General features: G+C 39.2%; 1 protein-coding gene across 3 annotated transcripts in view; it reads right to left on the minus strand.

Annotated features, from left to right (window-relative positions):
• The window catches only part of PATJ (PATJ crumbs cell polarity complex component), a 347778-nt gene that overhangs the window by 106248 nt on the left and 218993 nt on the right, over positions 1–22537 (minus strand). For all 3 annotated transcript variants that reach the window (XM_078073041.1, XM_036091353.2, XM_078073040.1), the window contains exon 29: positions 16561–16652. In XM_078073041.1, the coding sequence (XP_077929167.1) occupies positions 16561–16652 (92 nt within the window). The remainder of the gene's footprint in view (positions 1–16560; positions 16653–22537) is intronic.

Genomic DNA, 22537 nt, shown 5'->3' on the forward strand with positions numbered 1-22537 from the left:
CACCAACTGGAAAAAGATCCATTGGTCCATGTCATTCCTGCTTCCGTGTTTTAATCCTATCACTGCCCTTACCTGAAATGCCTTTCTTTATTAAATTTATAATCCACCTATCCTTCCCCTCCAGTGTGAGTTCAATAGCCTCAACTAGATGAATTATTCCCTTAAGTCAAAAGACCATCTATATATTGATGTCTTCCAAATTCACATAGTTAGCCCAGGTCTTTTTCTGAGCTTAATATCTGATCTCTAACTCCTACTTTATATCTCCATTGGATGTCTTACAAGTATTTCAAATAAAATAGATCTCTTATTCCCACTCAGTCACCAGAGGGTTCCATGATCAATCCTCCTCATTTGAGTCAATGTCAACAATGTCCACCCAGTTATTCAACCAGGAACCGAGGAGGCACTCTTGAAACCTCTAAGCCCTCAACTGTATATCCAATCAAGAAGTCTTGTTGATTCTACCTTCAAAACGTATCTTGAGTCTTTCCACTTATTTCCATCCTATCCTAGGACAAGCTATTATCATTTCTTTTCTTTCCTTCTTTCCTTTCTGTAGGCTCCATGCCCCATGTGAAGCCCCATGTGGGGCTTGAACTCAGGATCCTGAGATCAAGACCTGAGCTGAGACGGAGAGTTGGACACCCAACCAACTCATTCACCCAGATGCCCCTAGTTATTATCATTTCTCACCAGAGTTAATATAAGAGCATCCTATTTGGTCTCCTTACTTATATTCTTTATCCTTTCTCCAATCTTTTCTTCACCCAGAAGAGTTATTACGGTTCTAATACATAAATCTGATTATATTTCTATCCCCTGCTTAAAATCCTCCTATGGCCTCTTATTACACTTAGGATCAAGTCCACAATTGTTAGGGAGGCTGTAAGGCCTTGAACAATCTTCCCCAGCCCCCATCTCTGGCTTCCTCTTGTTCTCTCTTCTCCTGGCTCACACTTTGCTCCAATCCAGCTACATGAAATTTCTTCCCATTTCTCAGCTGAGCTAAGCTCCATCCACCTCAGGGCACTATCTAGCCCCATCCTCCTCTGATCTGCATGTCTGTTGCCCAAATCCTTTGTCTGATTTATGTTCTTATTTCTTCTTCATAGCTGACCACAAATGTCATTCATTGAAACAAGCCTTCCAGGAGCTCTATTGTATGTGTATAGCACCCTATACAAAGACTGCAGTTCTGTCTCTTTCGTAATTTACCTAACTGATCTGTATGAAATGTGCTTCCAATCTGCCTTCTCCTAGATGGTACACTCCAAGGACAGGAAGCATGTCCTTCCTACTCTCTTACATTATCTGGGGCAATCAGTGCCTGGCAAACAGTCTGTACTTAACATAGTTGTTAAGTGAATCGAACTGCAAGAACTCAATTGAACTGCAAAAATTCTAGGCTGATGTAAATTCTTTGTGGAATGAGGCAGAGTCTAAATAAACAGATGAAGTCTAGGTACCATTTCTTATTCTAACCTTCTGAGATTCTTGTATTATCTAGCATATGAGCCAAACCAAAGCAAAAGGGCGAAAAACTAAAACCATAAAGTGACAGTGCATGAAGAGTATCTCTGTTTTTCTCTGACAGTATTACAGATGCCTTGAGCATGCACTGTTACATTAAGAGGTGGCTATTGTTTTTCAGGGAATACAATCCATTCCTCAGCAGTTTGCTCATACACAGAAGAAGTAATCAGTTACCTTTGGATAAGTAATTGCATTTTCAAAGTGGTAATTCCCTTTTGCATTCATTTTCCTTCATTGAGTAACACAACAGAACTCAGCTCTACCTCAGAGCTAAAAGCCAACAGGACCTGTCTGCTCCAGATTCAGAGCTCATGGGGCAGAGTATACTTGGCAGTAATTAAGCAGATGGCTTTTCATACCTCTCTCAAAGGTTACTAGCATTAAATATATGGCTGCACATAAATTCTTATTGAGAAGTCATGATTACCTGGACCAAGTTACTTCAAATCAGCCAAGTTATCCCTTCATAATTTAATGGTTTTCTCTAAATTAGTATGACTTTAATGGCCTTTAAATTCCATATTAATTTTTTTAAACCTCACAAAATAGAAAACTTACAATTACTCTCAATGGAGAGAAGGAAGCTGCTTTAAGAAGTTACATTTCATAATCCTTTATAATCCACTTCCTAGGGAGTGTTCACGCACCTCCACATCAAGCAAGCAAAGACCTGACAATTTTAAAGAGAAATGAGTAGGAAGAGGGAAGCCAAAGGAGAGAAGGCATTTACACTTCAAACAAGCAGTTAACCTGAATGACTTCTGGGGATCCTCCGACCTCTCCTCTCCTATGATTCTCATAAAGAATAAAATCTGTTTGCTTTATAACTTCCTTTTCCTTTCCAATATAATTAATATAAGTTTCTTAGGCCCAGGTGCCCCATACAGGACACAATCAGAAATTGTAACTGCTTGTTGGTATTTTTATAATTATCTTTAACAGCTGTTGAGAGAGATAACGGAGTGCCACCATGGGTAAGGGAATAGTTTTCCAGAGTACAGAACTCTGCCTGTGTGTATGTCTGTTATCATTGCATTTGCCATGTTCTATTAAAATGATCTTTCTCCTCCTCCAAGCCCAGGGATGGGATCTTATCTCTGCATTCCCCTAGCTTGCAACAGGGTACCTGACAGAGAGTAGGTATAATATATTTTACACAGAGTGTAAGCAAACTGACCAAACTCACAATGCTAATGAATAGTAGAGCTGAGATTCAAACCTGGCAGTCTAGTTTCAAAATCTACTCTTTTGACTATCACACTACAGTGTTTCCCATTTTAGCAGCCTCTTCCAGAACTATATATATCTTCTCTTATATACCCAAGCTAATATTCCCAAACCAAAAGTCTGACTAAGTCACAATTTACTCTTCAAGCTCTTTCATGATTTTCCTTAGGGTAAGAAGCATGAAAGGTTCTGAGTTTGTTCACTCTATCAACTTTTCATACTTAAGTTCCAAGTCTCATATCTTCATTACCTAGTCCTTGTATAGATATTATGACTGTAAAGTGCTTTAAAATACTTATCAAACACGATAGTGCAGGGAGCATGGTAAAAAAATACAGTGGAGTACAATTCCCTCAGTACTCTTCTGCGATAATGATTAGAGCTGTTCATAAATCCTCTGGCTTGTACTTTTCTTCTCCTTTAAAGGTGAGTCACTACTTGAACCAAAGACTTGGTAATCATAGAAATATATGTTGAGATCTTGCCTTGGCTACCTGAATGACCAAGATGAGCTGTGAGGCCCCCTTGCTGAACCCTGATGGACATGTAACATGATAAAGCAATAAACCTTTGTTGCTTCAAGCCACTGAGATTTGGCTGGAAGTTCACTGAAGCATAACTGAGTTTATCCTGACTCAAACATGCTCTATACAAGTTGATTCTATAATAATTATCTTTAAGAGTCATGCTTCTACTGTATTCAAAATAGCTAAAAACTGGAAACAACCCAAATGTTCACATAGAGGAAAATGGGCCAACAAATTATGGTATGGTCGCAGATTGGAATATTACTCAGTAACGGAAGGAACTATAGATACACCTAACAATATGGGTAAATCTTGAAAAAAATTATGTAAAATGAAAGAAACCAGACACAAAAGGATTAATCCTGTTTGATTCTATTTACATGAAGTTCAAGAACAGTTTAAACTAATCTATGATGACAGAAATCAGGAAGTGTTGTCTCTGGGGCCCAGAGAGACTGACTAGAAAGGAGGACCAGCAAGCTTTCTGGGATGAATGAATGTTCTATATTTTTGTTTTGGGTGATGGTTACACAGGTGTATGTTTTGTATTCTCAAAACAACAAACTGAACACTTGAAGTCTATTGTACTGAGTGTAAATAACACCCCAATTAAAAAATTAATTCTTTGTTATATCAATGTAAGACAACCATGCTATTCTGGGAAGAAACCTAGAGTGAGGCAGACCTAGGTAAAGGAACAGATTCTATCACTAAGATATAAGCAAGATACTAAACAACTTTTTATTTTTATTATTTTATTTTTATTTTTTTTAAGATGTTATTTATTTGACAGAGAGAGACACAGTGAGAGAGGGAACACAAGCAGGGGGAGTGGGAGAGGGAGAAGCAGGCTTCCTGCTGAGCAGGGAACCCGATGCGGGGCTCAATCCCAGGACCCTGGGATCATGACCTGAGCCAAAGGCAGATGCTTAACGACTGAGCCACCCAGGTGCCCCTAAACAACTTTTTTAAAATATTGGTTTCTTAATCTATAAAATTGGGATAGTGGGATGCCTGGGTGGCTCAGTCAGTTAAGCGTCTGTCTTTGGCTCAGGTCATGATCCCAGGATCCTAACCTGTGTCGGGCTCTCTGCTCAGTGGGGAGCCTGCTTGTCCCTCTGCCTGCCACTAACCCCCCCCCCCCCCGTGCTCTCTTTCTGTCTTTCTGACAAATAAATAAATAAAATCTTTAAAATTGGGATAGTATCTTCTAACAGAAGTGTTGTAAGATAAGGTCAATGTCAAAGCACCAAAGCACAATAACAATTGTTAACATTTACTGTTTTATGGTTTCATGATGTTTAGTCTCAGATGCTTAAATTTCCAGGGGCTAAGAGTGCTCCATTACCATTAATTCATTCAGCCATTAACCCTTATATTCAAAGAAATCACTAAGTCTGATGGTTTCATTCTAGACTTCATTTTTTCTTCTCTTTTTCTTTAGTCCCATAGCCCCCATCCTAATTCATGGACTTTTCACGTTGTCTGTACTACAGCAAGAGTAACCTTACTGGTTTCCTTGTTCTGCTTTCTCTATGTCTCAGTCAATCCAAATCACTCCCTTCTCAATTATGAAAAACACCCCCTTTTCAACAAGCTTGAAAATGCAATCTGAATAACTCAGTATCACAGAATTCCCCCTATAGGTGCTTGTTTTGCCTGTTATATAATTATTTATTTGTATGTCTTAGAAGTTCTTAAAGATTAAGAACTTCCTCCTTAACTCTATGGTCCTATTAGCATCTGGCATACAGAAGGTACTTCACAAATGCTTGAACTAAATTTGTTCATGCAGTTTGGACTCAATGCTTTCCTGTGGAAATCTACCCAGGTATCATTAACTAGCTTTCGCTGTTCTCACTTCTCCAGCAGTAATCTCTCCCTCCTCTGCATTTCTAAACTATTTAGATAGCTTTTCTCAGTAACTTCATTCTATTCTTCCAAGAATACTTTACTGAAATCTTGGAAGCACATACATGTCATATACAGGGATTTGTTGATAAAACCCTATACACTTATTGCTCATCCATCAAAGTTGTAACCATAATTCAAATTGTAAATCTCTTAGGATTTCATTAACATGTTACTTGAAGCATTTATCCAACAACTATTGACTACCTTCTTGGGATAAATATGAGATACTCTCTCCAATATACCCTCTAAAAGAACACGACAAATTATGGTAAAAGAAAGATTAGTGGGCTACAATAAGAACACACTTATCCTTCAGGAAAGCACGATGAGCTCATGACAACAATTTATGAATGAGGAAAAGAAAATCTGATGTAATGGGTGGTATATGTATGTGTATGCAGAATGCCTTAACTTTTCATTTATCACAGTCAGAGATCTCTCCAAGGAGCATTTCTGTATCTTTTCAGAAAGTTAGTGTGTTCCATCTAAAATCCATATGGAGTCTCAAAGGACCCCAAACAGCCAAAACAATCTTGAAAAAGAAGAACAAAGTTGGAGGTCTCACCCTTCCTGATTGCAAAACTTACTACAAAGCTAGAGTAATGAAAACAGTGTAGTACTGGCATAATGAGAGACTTAGAGACCAATGAAATAGAACAGAGAGCCCTGAAATAAACTCCCACATATTTGGTCAAATGATTTTCAATAAGGATGCCAGAACCATTCAACTGGGGGATGGGGGGGAAGGTGGCAGGAAAGCTGATCTTTTCAACAAATGGTGCTGGGAAAACTAGATATTCATATGCAAAAAATAAAGTTGGATCTTTCCCTTATACCACATTCAAATTAACTCAAAATGGATCAAAGCCCTAAACATAAGAGCTAAAACCATAACACTTTTAGAAGAAAATATAGAAGAAAAGCTTTGTGTCATTGACTTTGGCAATAATATCCTGCATATGAGACGAAAAGCACAAGTAACAAAAACAACAAACAGATAAACTGGACTACATCAAAATGAAAAACTTCTGTGCATCAAAGGACACAATCAACACAGTGAAGAGACAACCTATGAAATGAGGGAAAATATTTGCAAATTATAGATCTGATAAGGGTTTAATATCCAGAATATACAGAGAATTCCTACAACTCAACAAAACAAACAGCCTGATTAAAGAACAGGCAAAAAAGTTGAAAATAAATTTCTCCAAAGAAGACATACACATGGCCAATAAACACATGAAAAGAGGCTGAACAGCACTAATCAGCAGATAAATGCAAATCAAAAAAAAAAACACAATAAGATACCACCTCATACCCAATACGATGACTACTATCAAAAAACCCAAAAATAACAAGTGTTGGTGAGGTTGTGAAGAAATTGGAACCCTTGTCCACTGCTGGTAGGATGTCATATGTTATGGCTGCTATGGAAAACAGTATGAAGGCTCCTTAGAAAATTAAAAATAGAATAATTATATGATTTAGCAATTCTACTTCTAGGTATATATCCAAAAGAAACAAGAGTAGAGTCTTGAAGTCATTTGTACTCTCATGCTCATAGTAGCGCTATTCATAATAATCTAAAGGCAGAAGCAACCCAAGTGTCCCAAGACACGTGAATGGATAAATACAGGTATATACAAACAATGGAATATTATTCAGCATTAAAAAGGAAGTTCTGACACGCTACAGCATGCATGAACCTTGAAAATATTACGGCGAATGAAATAAGCCAGTAACAGAAGGACAAATGCTGTATAATTCCACTTTTATAAGATACCTAGTATAGTTAAATACAGAGACAGAAAAGTACACTGATAGTTGCCAGGGGCTGTGGGTGGGGGAGGGAGAATGGGGAGTTATTATTTTTTTATTACCAGGTACAGATTTTTATCCATCTGGAGATGGATAGTGGTTGTGGTTGTACAACAACATGAATATACTCAATGCCACTGAAGTGTACACTTAAAAATGGTTAAGATGGTAGATTTCATGTTATACAGATTTCACAATTTTAAAAAATTACACGAGACCAAAAAAAAAGTCCAAGTGCGATGAGAATATATTTGAAATACTTAAGACTATCACTTAAATATCATTATTGTCTCTGGATTGCTGTGGATCCTGCCACTTGGAAATTCACTTTCATTAAACCCATAGGATCTTATTTTATGCCAACAAAACAGCACTATATCCAAAACAGAAGTTATGTGCCTGAATTCAGCCTGGATAGCTGAGTAGGTAGATTTCATTTTGTTTTGAAACCTGTTCTAAAATGATTACAACTACAGTCTAGTGCCTAGCACATTGTTTAAACACACACACACACACATACACGATGAATAAATGAGGAACACATGAACACAGCTAAACAGGCCTAGATATTATTTTCTGATTGTACTAAATACAGTGATGTAAGACACTTGAGGATAGGAAAAATAAACTCTACATTTGTTATATTAATCGGGACACGACACTGAATTAACATTTGGCTAGGAAAGTTCAATATAAACGAACCAGAAGTCACATATAAAACAAAGGACATTATATTTCAGTGGGAGCAAAACTCCTTTCTGAAAAGATTCCAGGAGATATTTCTAACTCTATGAACAGACTGAATAGTTTTCAATTTCCAGCTGGATGAAGCCACCAAAATAGCAACATGCTGAATCTGAAATAAATGACCAACAATAGAATTATGAACTTTATTTACTTGCCATTCCAAACAATGCCAATCACTAATGAGGGCTGTTGGGAGTAACTGAGCATCCAGACCCACATTTCACAAAGGTGGCCCCAGGCAAGTTCTAAATAATTATTGCCAGTTGTGCAGAGGAAAAGGTGGCTCATGAAATACTTGGCACTGCAGGTTGGCGGAAGGGTTGATGTGGGGAGCATAGGACTGGATGGATGGATGACTTAGCCGACTGAGTTTCTCACAGAGGTTCTTACTGAAAGATAACGTAGTAGATGCCCTCAGCTACCTGCTCCTTATTCTGGCTGGCAAAGGCCTAATGTTCAGATTTCCAGCCCTCGCCATAAGGCCATGTTCTGGGGAAAGGTGACTTCCCCCCACCCCAGGTATAAATCCAGGATAAATCCTACCTAATTCCTCTGAGATAATCATGGCAACCTCATTTCAAGAGCCAGTGAATGGTCTGGCAATGGAAATGTGTCACACTGGAGATCCTCAGTAGAGACCTGTTCAGGAGTCTTGTGCTTGCTAAAAAAGTTTGAAGGATAAAAACTTCTCAGAAACAAGGCTAAAAGCCTATAGGTGATAAGAAAATGTGCAGAAGGAACCAAATATCTTACTCTGGTTGCTCATGATTTGTTCAGAGAGCTCACTTTTTTTTTTTTTTAAAGATTTTATTTATTTGACAGAGAGGGGGACAGAGAGAGAGAGAGTACAAGCAGGGGGAGTGGCAGGCAGAGGGAGAGGGAGAAGCAGGCTGGGATCATGACCTGAGCCGAAGTCAGACGCTTAACCGTCTGAGCCATCCAGGCGCCCCCAGATAGCTCACTTTTATCACCCTTCCCATTCATTAGGATTCTTTGGCAGCAAGCAAGAGAAATGAATTTGGACCAACTAAAGCAAATGGGAATTTATTAAAAGGGAAACTGGGATCTCACAAAACACAGGCAGGCAACATGACTGGACTTGGAACATACAGAAACTAAGAGACCTCCAGAGGACAAGGAAGCAGGAAAACAGAATGATGTCATAGCAGAGACCTCCGATTAAGGCCCTGTGGTTTCATGAATAAACACCATTCATATAAAATCACTCATGTTACTTGCTTCCTATTCTAAGCTAAGTATCATACTGCCCCAGCTTAGGTCACATGACCAACCCCTGGCCACATCTCAGCAGTGAAATACATGGCTTCTTCAGCTTCCACAGAGGGAGAGAGGCATCTAGATGTACTGCTTCTACTGTTCCACCATAGTACATACACTGTGTGTGTGTGTGTGTGTGTGTGTGTGTGTGTGTGTGTGTGGAGAAGAAGGTCTACTTAAGGAAATAGACATTCTATGATGATAGGAGTATAAATACTGATCAGCCAACAAAACAAAAAAACAAAAATGAAGAAAAGAGAAAACTGCCCACTTCATCTCTGTAACCAGACCAATTAGGTGTTTCTGAGTGCTAAAAGAAATCAAACAAATATAGTTTTAATTCCCCCAAGCTAGTACTATGTTAAGGAAGGGGATAGCAAAGAAAAAATTACCAATTCTGTCCATGAAATAAAAATGATTTTGTAAGCTATTTTACAGGTCATGCAAGAAAGTTTGGTAGCAACACTTTACCTAATGCACTGAATGCACTGGATTCATGAATGATCCTGCAAAGTTTGGGGTCACTTCACATTGACTAGCTACAACTACCCTCAAAAAAGGGAAAACTTATGGCTCCTGTGGCTATTCAAAAGAATATGCCATAGGCTTTCAAGATGATTCCAGAAATGTATGATGCAATGGAACCGTAATGGATTAAATGTACAGCTTCCCCAGGTGACCACAGTAGGTCCAAGGGAACAATGCTTCTTATTTGGATGCATAAATTCCACTGTCTTGACAAAAGATCAAAACACTCCAATTCCACCTTGTCCTGGAACTAAAAGGCTTATAAGATTAATAAAATTACTCTTTAATATGGATAGTACAGGAGACAAGTACTGAAGAAATTAAGCAAGAGTCAGCATTTCAGAGCACTTGAGAGACTCCTATGGGTCTACCAAGTGCCCCAACTAAACGGAGAAACAGAAGAGCCCTGAAATTGAAAAGTGTAACTTTCTTTCTCCCGCAATTCCTAGTAAGAACTCGATGCTAGTGACAGTCCTCTTCCTCAAAACGTGTCATATATCCCATGGATGATATTGTATTGCACACTTAAATTTCTTTAATGGCCCAAGAGAGTCAGAAGGATGCTTCCTCACAGATTTCAAAGTGGCCGATGTACACAGCTATATTCATCCGATGACATTTTCCTTTTTAAAATTTTTTGATTTTATAACTTTTTAAGATTTTATTTATTTATTTGACAGAGAGAGACACAGTGAGAGAGGGAACACAAGCAGGGGGACTGGGAGAGGGAGAAGCAGGCTTCCCGCGGAGCAGGGAGCCCGATGCAGGGCTCGATCCCAGGGCCCTGGGATCATGACCTGAGCCGAAGGCAGACGCTTAACGACTGGGCCACCCAGGCGCCCTACAATGATACTTTCCTAAAGAAGGACTGCTTTTCTCCTAGAAGTAAATGTTCAGATACCCTGGGTATAATATCCAATTTCAGAAACTTCTGGGTTTCTGTACATACTACAATTTTGTTTACTTAGCCTTCAGGTCTGAGCTCCAGCATCTTTCTCTGTAATACCTTCCCCAAGGCTCCAAAGATTATCTTAATTGTGTCTCTCATATGTTCTTGAAGTATCCTAGCACCTTTATCCCTGGATGAGGTACCAGATTGCTTACTCTCTGCCTCCTCCTTCAAGGCACAGCTTGGGTTCTTTGTATCACTGACTCCACAGCTCCAGCACAGGTAGGCACTCCGCAAATACTTGTTGAATAAATGCATGAATAGTTCTTTATGGAAGTAAAACTCATGTTTATTCCCACAATCTTTTTTCCCTCTTTATTTAGACAGAAAGAATTGAGAGCACAATAAGGATTTTTAAAACAGGCATTCAATTTGCTTCTTCGGATGGACTTCTCCCACAGATGACTCTGACATTCACATTAATTTCAAGTCATATCATCTTTTAGGGATATGGCCAGAGGATAACGGGCCACACTATATTTTTAATTACAAAACAAGACATATGTTCAATCGATACTGTATGGTGCCTCCCACAGTGAGTCCACTTTGACTCAGTAAGGCTTAACAGCCAGCACTAAATCTTTCCATGGGGTTCAGTTTCACTTGGCCTCCTCTAGCCCCAGGAGTTTTTATATAGTACACATTTTCCACATGTAATTAAGTAATGGAGAGTGAGTTGTTCTACATGGCATTTAATTTTCGATAGTGGGGGAAGGTATGACAAGAGCTGCAGGCAAGATCATTAATCTCCTTGGATCGCTGCACTGCCAAACACAGCAATTCGTTCTTTCCTGTATTAATATAGCTCTCCTCCTGTACCTAAAATTATAGTGCTTGTGTAGCAGGGATAATGTCGAACGGGAAAATCCACAGAATTGAATGTGTGCTACATAGTAAGAACTCAAGATTGTAAAATACACCTGGATTATCCGCTGTAGAATAATTTAGTATGCCAAAGTCCAGATGTGCTACAGACACAAGTATGTGATTACCGGATTGTCCAAAATCTAATGTGGGGACAAAGAGGGAGGAAAAAGTGATCATGTAAGTCATGTACACAGAGCAGCAACTTGCTAATTTTCACTAATGACTCACAGACCTTCTGTGAATTACAGATCAGTTAGTATATGAATAAATACAAGTGTTAAAAGAATATGACAAGGATGTGATCACACAAATGTACATTACTATAGACTAAAGGCCCCCGTTAATTAAAATGTTGCCTGCAGCACATTTTAACAGCTTTCCGTGATCACTGCTAATCATACTCCCAAATCTGCGGCCAGTTCCCATTTTTATCTCGATTGTCAATAAATCTGGAAAAGAGCCGCTGAGGTATAGAAGCCAACAATATCTCTATGATGGAAATGCACAGAGAATCAGTAATTTCAACTAAGGAAGGAAGTATCAGCAAATAGAAGCACTAACTATGAAGAAACCATTTCTAAACATCAGTGTTTAAAGTCACATTATACAGCATAAGTTATGCATCTTAAAAGAAAAGTGTAATTGCACCTGCTGTGCTATGATTTAAGTGTTAACTTCCTGAAACCTGATAGCAAACCAGTATCTAACTGCTTTAGGATTTGGATCTAAAATAGGCACAACTAGGGTTCTCATACCAATAGTTTGAAAGAGGTAACCTATAGGCAGAGGTGTATCTAAAGGAGTGATGAACTAGATAATCAGCCTGAAGGAGAAAGAATGGTATGTTGGACAGCACCTAAAATGCACAGATTATGGGCGCCTGGGTGGCTCGGTTGGCTAAGTGTCTGCCTTCGGCTCAGGTCATGATCTCAGGGTCCTGGGACTGAGTCCCGAGTAGGGCTCCCTGCTCAGCGGAGAGCCTGCTTTTCTCTCTCCCTCTGCCTGCCATTCACCCTGCTTGTGCTCTCTCCCTCTGTCAAATAAGTGGAATCTTTAAAAAATAAAATAAACAAAATGCACAGGTTACTACACATAAATAGGTCACCAATCTCCCACTATAACCCACTGGTGATGTACAAAGCAGAGGAGCATAAAATATTTTCTTTTTTTGATTTCCTTAAGTGTTTTAAATTCTGACACTATTTGATGTTACTCACCCCAGTAACATTATAATATATTTTATTGACATGGGGATTAATTCACATTAATTAGATTTCTCTTTATACATTCTTTCATTAAATGGTATTCTACTCCTCGTTAAGAGTATCAGGTCATCATTTAAAAGGAGGAGGAGGACGGGTGCCTGTCTGGCTCAGTTGGTGGAGCATGCAGCTCTTGGGCTGTCCGGGCCCCGAGCTCAAGCCCCATGTGGGGTGTAGAGCTTTAAAAAAAAAAAAAAGGGAGGAGGGGGAGAAGCAGTGGTAAACACAGAACTAAAAGACATGTTTTAGGCAGGCTATGCCCATGTCTCTTATTCTAACATTTATTGGAAATGGTTTTATATAGTACCTGTAGCTATCTCTTATAGTGATTTTTAAAAATTTTTATTTAAATTCTAGTTAGTGGGGCGCCTGGGTGGCTCAGTTGGTTAAGCGACTGCCTTCGGCTCAGGTCATGATCCTGGAGTCCCTGGATCGAGTCCCGCATCGGGCTCCCTGCTCAGCAGGGAGCCTGCTTCTCCCTCTGACCCTCCCCCCTCTCATGTGCTCTCTCTCTCATTCTCTCTGTCTCAAATAAATAAATAAAATCTTTAAAAAAAAAAAAAAAAAATAAATTCTAGTTAGTGAACATACAGTGCAATATTGGTTTAAGGAGAATTCAGTGATTTATCACTTATATACAATATCCAGTATTCTATTTCTTCTAGTGTTTAATCATTATGATGTTAATTAAAATTCTTAAACTGTGAATGTGCTTCACTTAAAAAAAATATTCAAGATTCTGGAATGAGACAAAATATATATGAAGGAGTGGTTCATCTTTTTCCTCCTCTTTCCTTTTCCCTAACTTCTTTTACCTCCTTTCTCTCTCTGCCTCCCTTTTCCTGCCACCACACCATCATCTTCATCACCATAGCATGAACATTGCTGAGCCCACATCACCAGGCAATTTATACATATTAAGACATTAGACAATCTATGAGTCAGCTATATATATATATTTAAACACTTGACTTTTTTTTTTTTTTTTAAAGATTTTATTTATTTATTTGAGAGAGAATGAGAGACAGAGAGCATGAGAGGGAGGAGGGTCAGAGGGAGAAGCAGACTCCCTGCTGAGCAGGGAGCCCGATGCGGGACTCGATCCGGGACTCCAGGATCATGACCTGAGCCGAAGGCAGTCGCTTAACCAACTGAGCCACCCAGGCGCCCTAAACACTTGACTTTTTTTTTTAAAAAAGATTTATTCATTTGAGAGAAAGAGAGCGAGCACGTGAGCAGGGGGAGGGGCAGAGGGAGAGAGAGAATCCTCAAGCAGACCCCCACTGAGCTCAGAGCCCGACGTGGGGATTGATCCCAGGACCCTAAGATCATGACTTGAGCTGAAATCAAGAGCTGACTGCTTAACTGACTGAGCCACCCAGGCACCCTGAGATAGCTATATTACCCACATACTGCAGATCAGGAAACTGAACAAGCTCACACACTTGGAGTATTCTAGAGCCAGGTTTCATGAGATAGGGTGAATCTCAGGCTTGCTTAGAAAAGAATTTGTCACTTACGTAAGAGCTCTCAAGCTCTCAGTCAGATGAGTAGTTCCTTCCCTTACGGAAACTGAAGCATTAATAAAATGTTGGCACACAAGTTACCACATATATATCTACTGGATCAAACAAAAGGTTGTTAGCAGTGTGTACATCTGTCTTGATTCAATTTAAACTCGTTTTCCTTTACACAGTCTCAAAGTGGATGACAAGAGACTACTCAAAAAATCACACCTACATCTCTTTTTCTCCCTACAGAGGAAGCTACAGAAACTTTTCTCAACTTAGATTATTTGGGAAAGTACTGAGGAGAGGGACTTAAGTATGAGAAATTTTCTAAAATAATGAATTATTTTTTATCTGTATGTATTTTTTCTATGTAACTTTAAGTCCACAAAATAAATCAAACTAACTTACTATGATTGTTGCCTTTGGAGAATAAATAATCTGGAATTGCTTAGAAGGAGCTGAAAGGAAATTTATTCAATAAAGCTTTCTGAATGCCGACTATGTGTTTAGGCACTACAATTTAACGACCATGCAAGAAAGGTTCATAATTCGATTGCATATTTTGAATGTACATTGATACTTCTACTAAATTGCTTAAAATCCCTTCCAGTAAGTAAGTATTCTGTGGCATCCTCAATCATACTTACACTATTAATTTACTGAACAAATTATTTCCTTGATTCTGATCTCCTCTGAATGATCAAAATTGAAATCATCAGACACCAAATTAATGGGGCTTCATTACTATTATTAAAATTCTCCTCAGCTTTCTCTTCTGTATTCTAAATAATTTCAAATCATGTAACCTTTCTTTCTTGAAAGAGGAGGGTTCTATTTCCCAATTACTTAATTGCGTTAATGGTTTCCTTTGGATCCCCTTCAATTTTCTTTTTGCTCTTTAAATTGGGATGACCCCGTATGGGTGAAGAGGTGACAGCAACACCAAGGACAGCACCTGCAGCAGTTGCCCCCACGTGCTGAGCACGAAGCGCAGATACTGGCTGAGTGCTGTGGGTGCCCGCTCATGGAACCCTCACATGACTCTCTGCCACGCGTTCGAGCCGACGTGCATTTCTGTCGATGGACACCTTCATCGCTTTGAGTGGTTGACCTTTCCTCAAGTTTGTTCACATTTTCAGCATCTAACTCTAATTTCGTAACTTCTGGTGACAGGAAGGGCAGAAAAACCCAAAAGGAGATTGGTGCCTAACAGAGGACTTCAAGGTGAGTGAGCCAGACGACCTCAAGGTGAGTGAGCCAGAGGAGGTTGACTTAACACACAGACACAGAAGAAGGAGAAAGGATTCTCCCTTTGGAAACAAGAATAAAAACCTGGAAATCCAGGAAGTGCCTCCGAGTGGGAGAAGAGGTTACTAATGTAAGATTTCTTTAGGAGCTAAGCAGCAACAACACCCTGTAGCTGAAGTGATGGCATGGGAAAGGGTATGTCAATCACCTCCATTAGTGCCCATATCTGGGAATAAAACTACCCTGAATCCCAGGGGTCCCTGGGAATGGATTGGTCTTAATGACAGGTAACCAGTAACAGTAGGAAGAAGAATGATCATCACTGTCACAAAATACCAGCCGACACTCTTTCAGCCTTTATGTGAGAGAGCGTGTTCAACATTTCAAATTTTTGACATACCACAATGAACGAGGTAGGTGCTTTATTATTCTCGTTTTACAGCTGATACCTGAGACTCAGAAGGAAAAGAAACAGAGTGACAGTTAATGTACAGGGTCAGTTACATCACTTAATGATAATTCAGATTCATCAGTCACTTCAGTCCAATAAAAGGAATCAAACATTCCATTGCTGATGAGGCAACAATAGCTACCACCAATGGGAATTCCCAGTTCTGACTTACTTATGCCAAAAGGACCCAGTCAGGTAACAGGGAGGTTAAGGGAAAATGTGGAACCCCAAACATACCACGCGACTCTAGACAGCAAAGCTCACGTCTGCTCCCCTCTGGATTTCTCACCAGCACTCTTACTATGAAGTTCCTAAAATGTTCCTGGGTTCTGTTTTCCTGCCTATTCCTTGATGAAGATATTAATGAGTCAGTAAATATACCACATGGTGGTGACAGGAGGAAGGGAAGCTAGAAGGTTCTACTGAGGTGACGATCAGTCCAGGAAGGGAAGAAATTTAAAAAACTGAATACAAATAGTAGCCTCAACCACTAAGTCCATCATATGAAACGTAAATAACAAGAAAACCTCATAACTGAAACAATCTATACTTCCCTTAAAGTGACAGTTAAAAAAGGAAAAGGTATTTTTAGGATACGGTGATTTTGTTAGACAAACCAAAGATAAGGCAGTCTTACAAAATAATATCTTCAGAAGGGATCTTAGATTTTAGAAAACCAGACGTGTATCTATCTTACCTGATGAAAACCAGCTTGACCTTTGATGGGGCGGTCTTAATAATGGCAGATGCATTTTGGTGACTTCTTCCATACAGGATCTGATTGTTTATCTATTTGGGAAAAAATAAAATGCACTTGTAAAAATGCAATATGTATACTTTGTATAAAAATATACATGTATTTATTTGTACATTCATGCAAATCGATGGGTATATACTTGGAATTAAACAATGAAGTCCATTCATTTTTAAGTGGGTCCGTGTAGGACTCTATAATGCTAAAAATCTTAATAGTCTTTGTAGTATGGATTCAAATACTAATTCTAAACAGCTATTAACATTTCTTAAATTCAGTTCTGAATGCAGTTAATAAAGAATATACAGTCCTTGACTCTTCCACTAAACTTTAAGAGGGCAATAGTTGAGCTAAGTGCAAAAACTTTATGGCAGATATATTTCCTACCGCTTTTCCAGATTTCTAAAAGATGTAGAAAACAGACCAAGCTGTGGTATTCACCAGAGTTCTGGAGGGCCCATTAAATATGATTCTGAAAATGTGTCAATGTTATTACATAGCACAAATTTTGTTACTCCAGAGGAGGTAAATATTATATACCCATTTTAAATCAAATTTTAGATCAATTGCAGAGAAACATTTTACTATACACAATCAATGAGCCATCTGCTCTTATCCAAGATGTGGTGGGATTTTTAACTTGATTGAATTCACCTAAATATGATCTAAAAACATTTACACTCTAAATTTTTTTACTTCCGGTTTTTCCACTGAAAAACTATGCTATAATCAATCTTTTATTTCATCCCACTGATAATAGCTCACAGTTTTGGCTTTTCTCCTCCTGTCTCTTTAATAAGTAGTTAATGATCTATACTGTCCCAATGTAACTGAGGCCTTGAAATTTTCTACTATTTAAGGGATAGTATAGTACTATATAAGGAATAGTAAAAGTACTATATAAGGAATAGTAAAAAGGGATTTCCACTTTTTGTACTTTGCATTTGTCTGTCCTTGATGTCTCTGAAATTTTCTGTTTGAAGACACACCTGGAAAAGGTTTTTGTCATAGCCATCATAATGAAAATTGTATGGAAATGAATACTTCAAAGGATGGAGTTGTCTGAAATGAAGCTCATCCATCATCTTGAAGGGGTAAAGCGGGTATGCACCTCAAAGCCTGCTACAGAGATTAAACTGGAACCACCTACTCACTATGCCCCTCATTCTACCAGCTTTTGTATTCACCAAGATAATCAACCTCCCAGAAACCCACTGATCTCCACACTATTTCTGTGCCTCAGTTTTCTCTCTCTCTCTCTCTTTTAAGATGTATTTATTTATTTGAGAGAGAGAGAGAAAGTGCCCATGCATGCATGAGTATGGTGGGGAGGGGCAGAAGGAAGGAGGGAGAGAATCCCTCAAGCAGACTCCATGCTGAGAGTGGAGCCTCATATAGGGCTCCATCCCAGGACCCTGAGATCATGACCTGAGCTGAAACCAAGAGTCGGTGCTCAACTGACTGAGCCACCCAGGCGCCCCTCAGTTTTCTCTTCTTGAAAAGGAATCTGGGCACCTACTTCATAAAACTGTTGTGAGAATTACATGATAGTGCCTTTAAATTTTATTTATAATAATTCTAATACATAAAGAATTTTTAATTTGGCGATGTTCAAAATTACTCATCTTTTCTGTTAAGGCTTGTATCCTTTTAATATCATGTGTTTATTTTTTATTTTTTTTTAAAAGATTTTATTTATTTGACAGAGAGAGAGCACAAGCAGGGGTAGTGGGAGAGGCAGAAGGACAAGCAGGCTCCTTGCTGAGCAGGGAACCCAATGGGGGACCCTGGGATCATGACCCCAGCGGAAGGCAGCTGCCTAACCGACTGAGTCACCCAGGTGCCCCTAATATCATGTATTTAAAGATGCGCCCACCCTCTGGATGAATACCACAGTGATGGACACGTGCCATTATACATCTGTCTGATACCACAGAATGTACACCACCAAGAGTGAACCCCGATGTAAGCTATGGACTTGGGTGATGATGATGTGTCAGTGCACCCACTGTAACAAACGTACCACCCTGGAGGGGGATGCTGGTAATCTAAAAGGAACATATGGGGAATCTCTGTATCTTCCTCTCAATTTCACTGCCCTAAAATATATATTTATATATATATTTTTGAAGTGCCCACCCTTTAAATTATATTTTCTCCTAATACTTTCATGGTTTTATTTGTCTCATATTTATATCTTCTTACCTTAGTTATAAGGCAAAAAATAGTTAAATAAATCATGTAATTATTAAGAGCAGTGTGAAAAATACTTAATGACATAGAAAGGTACTAAGAAGCAAAAACCTAGTTACAAAATAGTATGTCTGTCATGATCACTTTGTTTTGCAAACCATATTTCTCAATCTTTTTCATTTACAATGAATAATAAATGAGGAACTTTGTTTCATTTATTTATGATTTTATTTTCATTTGAGAGAGAGAGAGCATGAACAGTGGGGAAGGGCAGAGGCAGAGGGAAAAGCAGACTCCCCACTGAGCGGGGAGCCTGACACAGGCCCTATCCCAGGACCCCGAGATCATGACCTGAGCTGAAGGCAGATGCCTAACTGACTGAGCCACCCAGGTGCCTCATAAATAAGGAACGTTAAATCACAATTTTATTTTTTATAAGATTTTTTAAAAAATTTTATTTATTTGAGAGAGAGAGCAAGAGAGAGAGAGAGAGAGCACAAGCGATGCGGGACTTGATCGCAGGACCCTGGGATCATGACCTGAGCCGAAGGCAGACGCTTAACCGACTGAGCCACCCAGGCACCACATAAATAAGGAACTTTAAATCACAATTTTAAAATGAGATGACATGTGGAATATGCCTGATTCAATGTCTGGTGTTCAGGTAATTATTGGAGAATGTCTTCCCCACTGTGTCTGACCGGTGCTTTCAGAAAGCAGAGCTATCAAATCTTCCTGTCTTTGAATTCTGTGGCACTGGATTTAAAAATGTTCTCCTATCGCACTTACAGCTCACCTTACGTGGTAAAGTCAATCACTGTTAGGTGGTGAGCATCAGTGCAGGCACAGGGCATTTACTGAACTGAGTTCAACTTCTTAAGGGCAGGCTCTGCGTCCCCCACCAGGTACTCGCCAGTCTGTCCTGAGAAGCTTGCCCACAACGGCGCTTGGGAGGATGTACTGGATCGCACAGCCCCGAACGGAAGCGGTGCTTCCATTCATCAACCGCTAGTCGGCTTTCTCTGAGGTGGACTCCAGCCTTCAAAGGGACTGAGGTGTTTCCTTTTTAAGGTCTTTTTTATTAGCAAAAGCTTGAACATACAGAAAATTAAGCTGTTTCATGTTTATGGATAGGCCTGCTTTTTAGGTGTGATCTTCCATTTGGATAGAATAAAATGTACGGTCCTCTTATTCTAAGAGGGGAAAATTACAGCCCAAATGAAGAAAGCGGGTCATTAATTTTAATTTATCTAAGAGTAAATCTACAGTTACGCCTTCCTGGTGCTGTTTGTGAATACTCTGGGGCTCTGGCTATAGAAAGGTAGAACAGCTTGCTTGCTGTGGATGTTTTTTCCAGTGCCAACAACCGTGCCATTTACAGGGATGGTAGCGGCTCCTGCCAGTGCTTGGAGGCCTCTGGAGAAATGCTGCTATGTAGTCCAAGACTGGGAGCACAACAAGAAACTCAAGAGAGAGGGAAACCTGATGTCACTGGAGTAAATCAGAAAGGAAAATGCAGATCTCGGGATTAAAAAAATCTAAGACAAAGCCTCTCTTCTGACCTCATAAAGAACACATTCACAGCCTCTGAGTTCCAAGACAGTAAGACCTCTTTTGTGTTTTTGTAGCTCTTACTTAATATAAAATAATTTCACTAAATGAGAGGTACATATAGCTTCCAACTGCATAAGCAGTTTTTCTATTTCTTCATCACTAAAGGAAACACACTCCAGAGAAAATTCAGTAGGTAATTAAAAAGAATATGATGTATTTTACACACAATTAACTTTAGACTGGCACTTTTTCTATTTCTGAGAAGCTGCTGTTCTCTGAGGGCACTATTCTTTAACCATCAGATGTAGGACATCCTCTAAGTATAGCATAGGCAAAAAAGAAAGCACTCTACACCCCCTGCAAGTCTTTCAGGTTAATTCTAATTAATGATATCTACCATTTATCCAGTGCTTGCTCTGTGCCGAACATTATGCTAAGCTCTTTAGGCACAGTATCTCATTTAAATCTCAGAGCAACTGGGGTATTATGGAATTCCAAGAGTTTAAGCAATTTGCCCTCGGTGATTTAGCTATTCGTTTAAAAGCTCATAATCCTAAGGCACACCTAGAGGTCCCATCTGTATGGTGCACATAAAAATCAGATGATTTTGAAAGTCATCTTTATAAAGATGTCTGTTAAATGAACTCTTGAGTGGGAACAGGTGGATGCTGGTGACCTACTATCGTAGGTTCTAGAACTCTGAGATACACAAGTCAGAATCAAAGCATTTCACCACAATGCAAAGAGGAAATGCCCCATAGTTGACTGCTAGGCTTCTCAAGTCCTAAATCCAACCTGGAATCCCTTAAGACTGTACTTTTCTCTTTGTGCAAACTACAACCTGAATAATAATAATAGACACCTATTACACTTTTTTTCATTAGATTGATCACCATTTTAATTTTTTTCTGACTCATGCCAAGGGAAAACCATTAAAATATTTCATTTTGGGGCAAACACTGCTCCCATCCTTATAGAATATGAGTGATCATTCAGATTATCTAGAAATTAGAAAAACATTATCATTTTCTATTTACTTCCAGGAAACTGAGAAGCAGAAAAGTGGCTTTCCCAAAGTTTCTCCCTTCAGAGATGACTCAATGATATATAAAAATAATAATAAATTACTTAGATATGTCCTTATTTTTGACAGTATTCTTATTGGTGGGAAGAACTATCCTTAGTTCTGACTGGGTGTTCCCATTACACCTAAATTATCTATCATCTTAAAATCTGAGATCTATAACTCTTCTATTCAAGGATAACCATATATCTCTACTTCTTCTGGGACAGTCCAGCTTATGCATGTTGAGAGAAACTCGTAACGATTCTCTACATCTTCTCTGAGCTTCTGTGAGGTGGCCATATTCCACCACGTGGATGAAGGCACAGGAATTCCTGAGGCTCCCAGGCAACCTGATCTCCGAGCTCTGGGAGGGACACCCATACTACTACAGTAAATTATCCCTTTTTTGGTTAAATTACCTTGACCTAATTTCTGTTCTTGGCCACCAAAAAGTCTCCACCCATACAGTATCTCTGCCCGTATTTCTAAATATTAACTTATATATTCAAGTGACATCCCTCTCCCTATCTCCTAAATCTTATGCTCTCTCCGACACTTAGTAACTTATCCGTGGCATTCAGAAGGAAAAGAAAGGAGAAAAAGACAAAGGAAAAAGGCTTTCTGTCCAAAGGAGCATTCTATGCTCTTGAGCTACAATTCTGGTTTTCTTATCTGTGTTTGGCTTCTTCTCCTGAATACTGACAAAAAGGGTTTTCTGAGATCCTTCACATGGTCAGTAACTTCGATCTCAGCTCAGCGATTCCTGGCCCCAGAAAGACACTAGTATTTTATCACGGGTAATTAGCTCACCTTTTCCTAGGTTCTAAATTTCCAGTTCAATGAGGTATCATTCAGGGACAAATAATAGCAGGTCCAGATAATGAAGACAATAGCCTCAAATGATAAACCTCTGTTTCTATAAAACTCAGAAATCACATTATAATGTTTTTTTTTTTTTTAAGATTTTATTTATTTATTTGAGAGAGAGAGAATGAGAGACAGAGAGCACGAGAGGGAAGAGGGTCAGAGGGAGCAGACCCCCCGCTGAGCAGGGAGCCCGATGCGGGACTCGATCCCGGGACTCCAGGATTATGACCTGAGCCGAAA

Source organism: Halichoerus grypus, chromosome 5, assembly GCF_964656455.1.
Source record: "Halichoerus grypus chromosome 5, mHalGry1.hap1.1, whole genome shotgun sequence".
In the NCBI taxonomy this organism is placed as follows: domain Eukaryota; kingdom Metazoa; phylum Chordata; class Mammalia; order Carnivora; family Phocidae; genus Halichoerus; species Halichoerus grypus.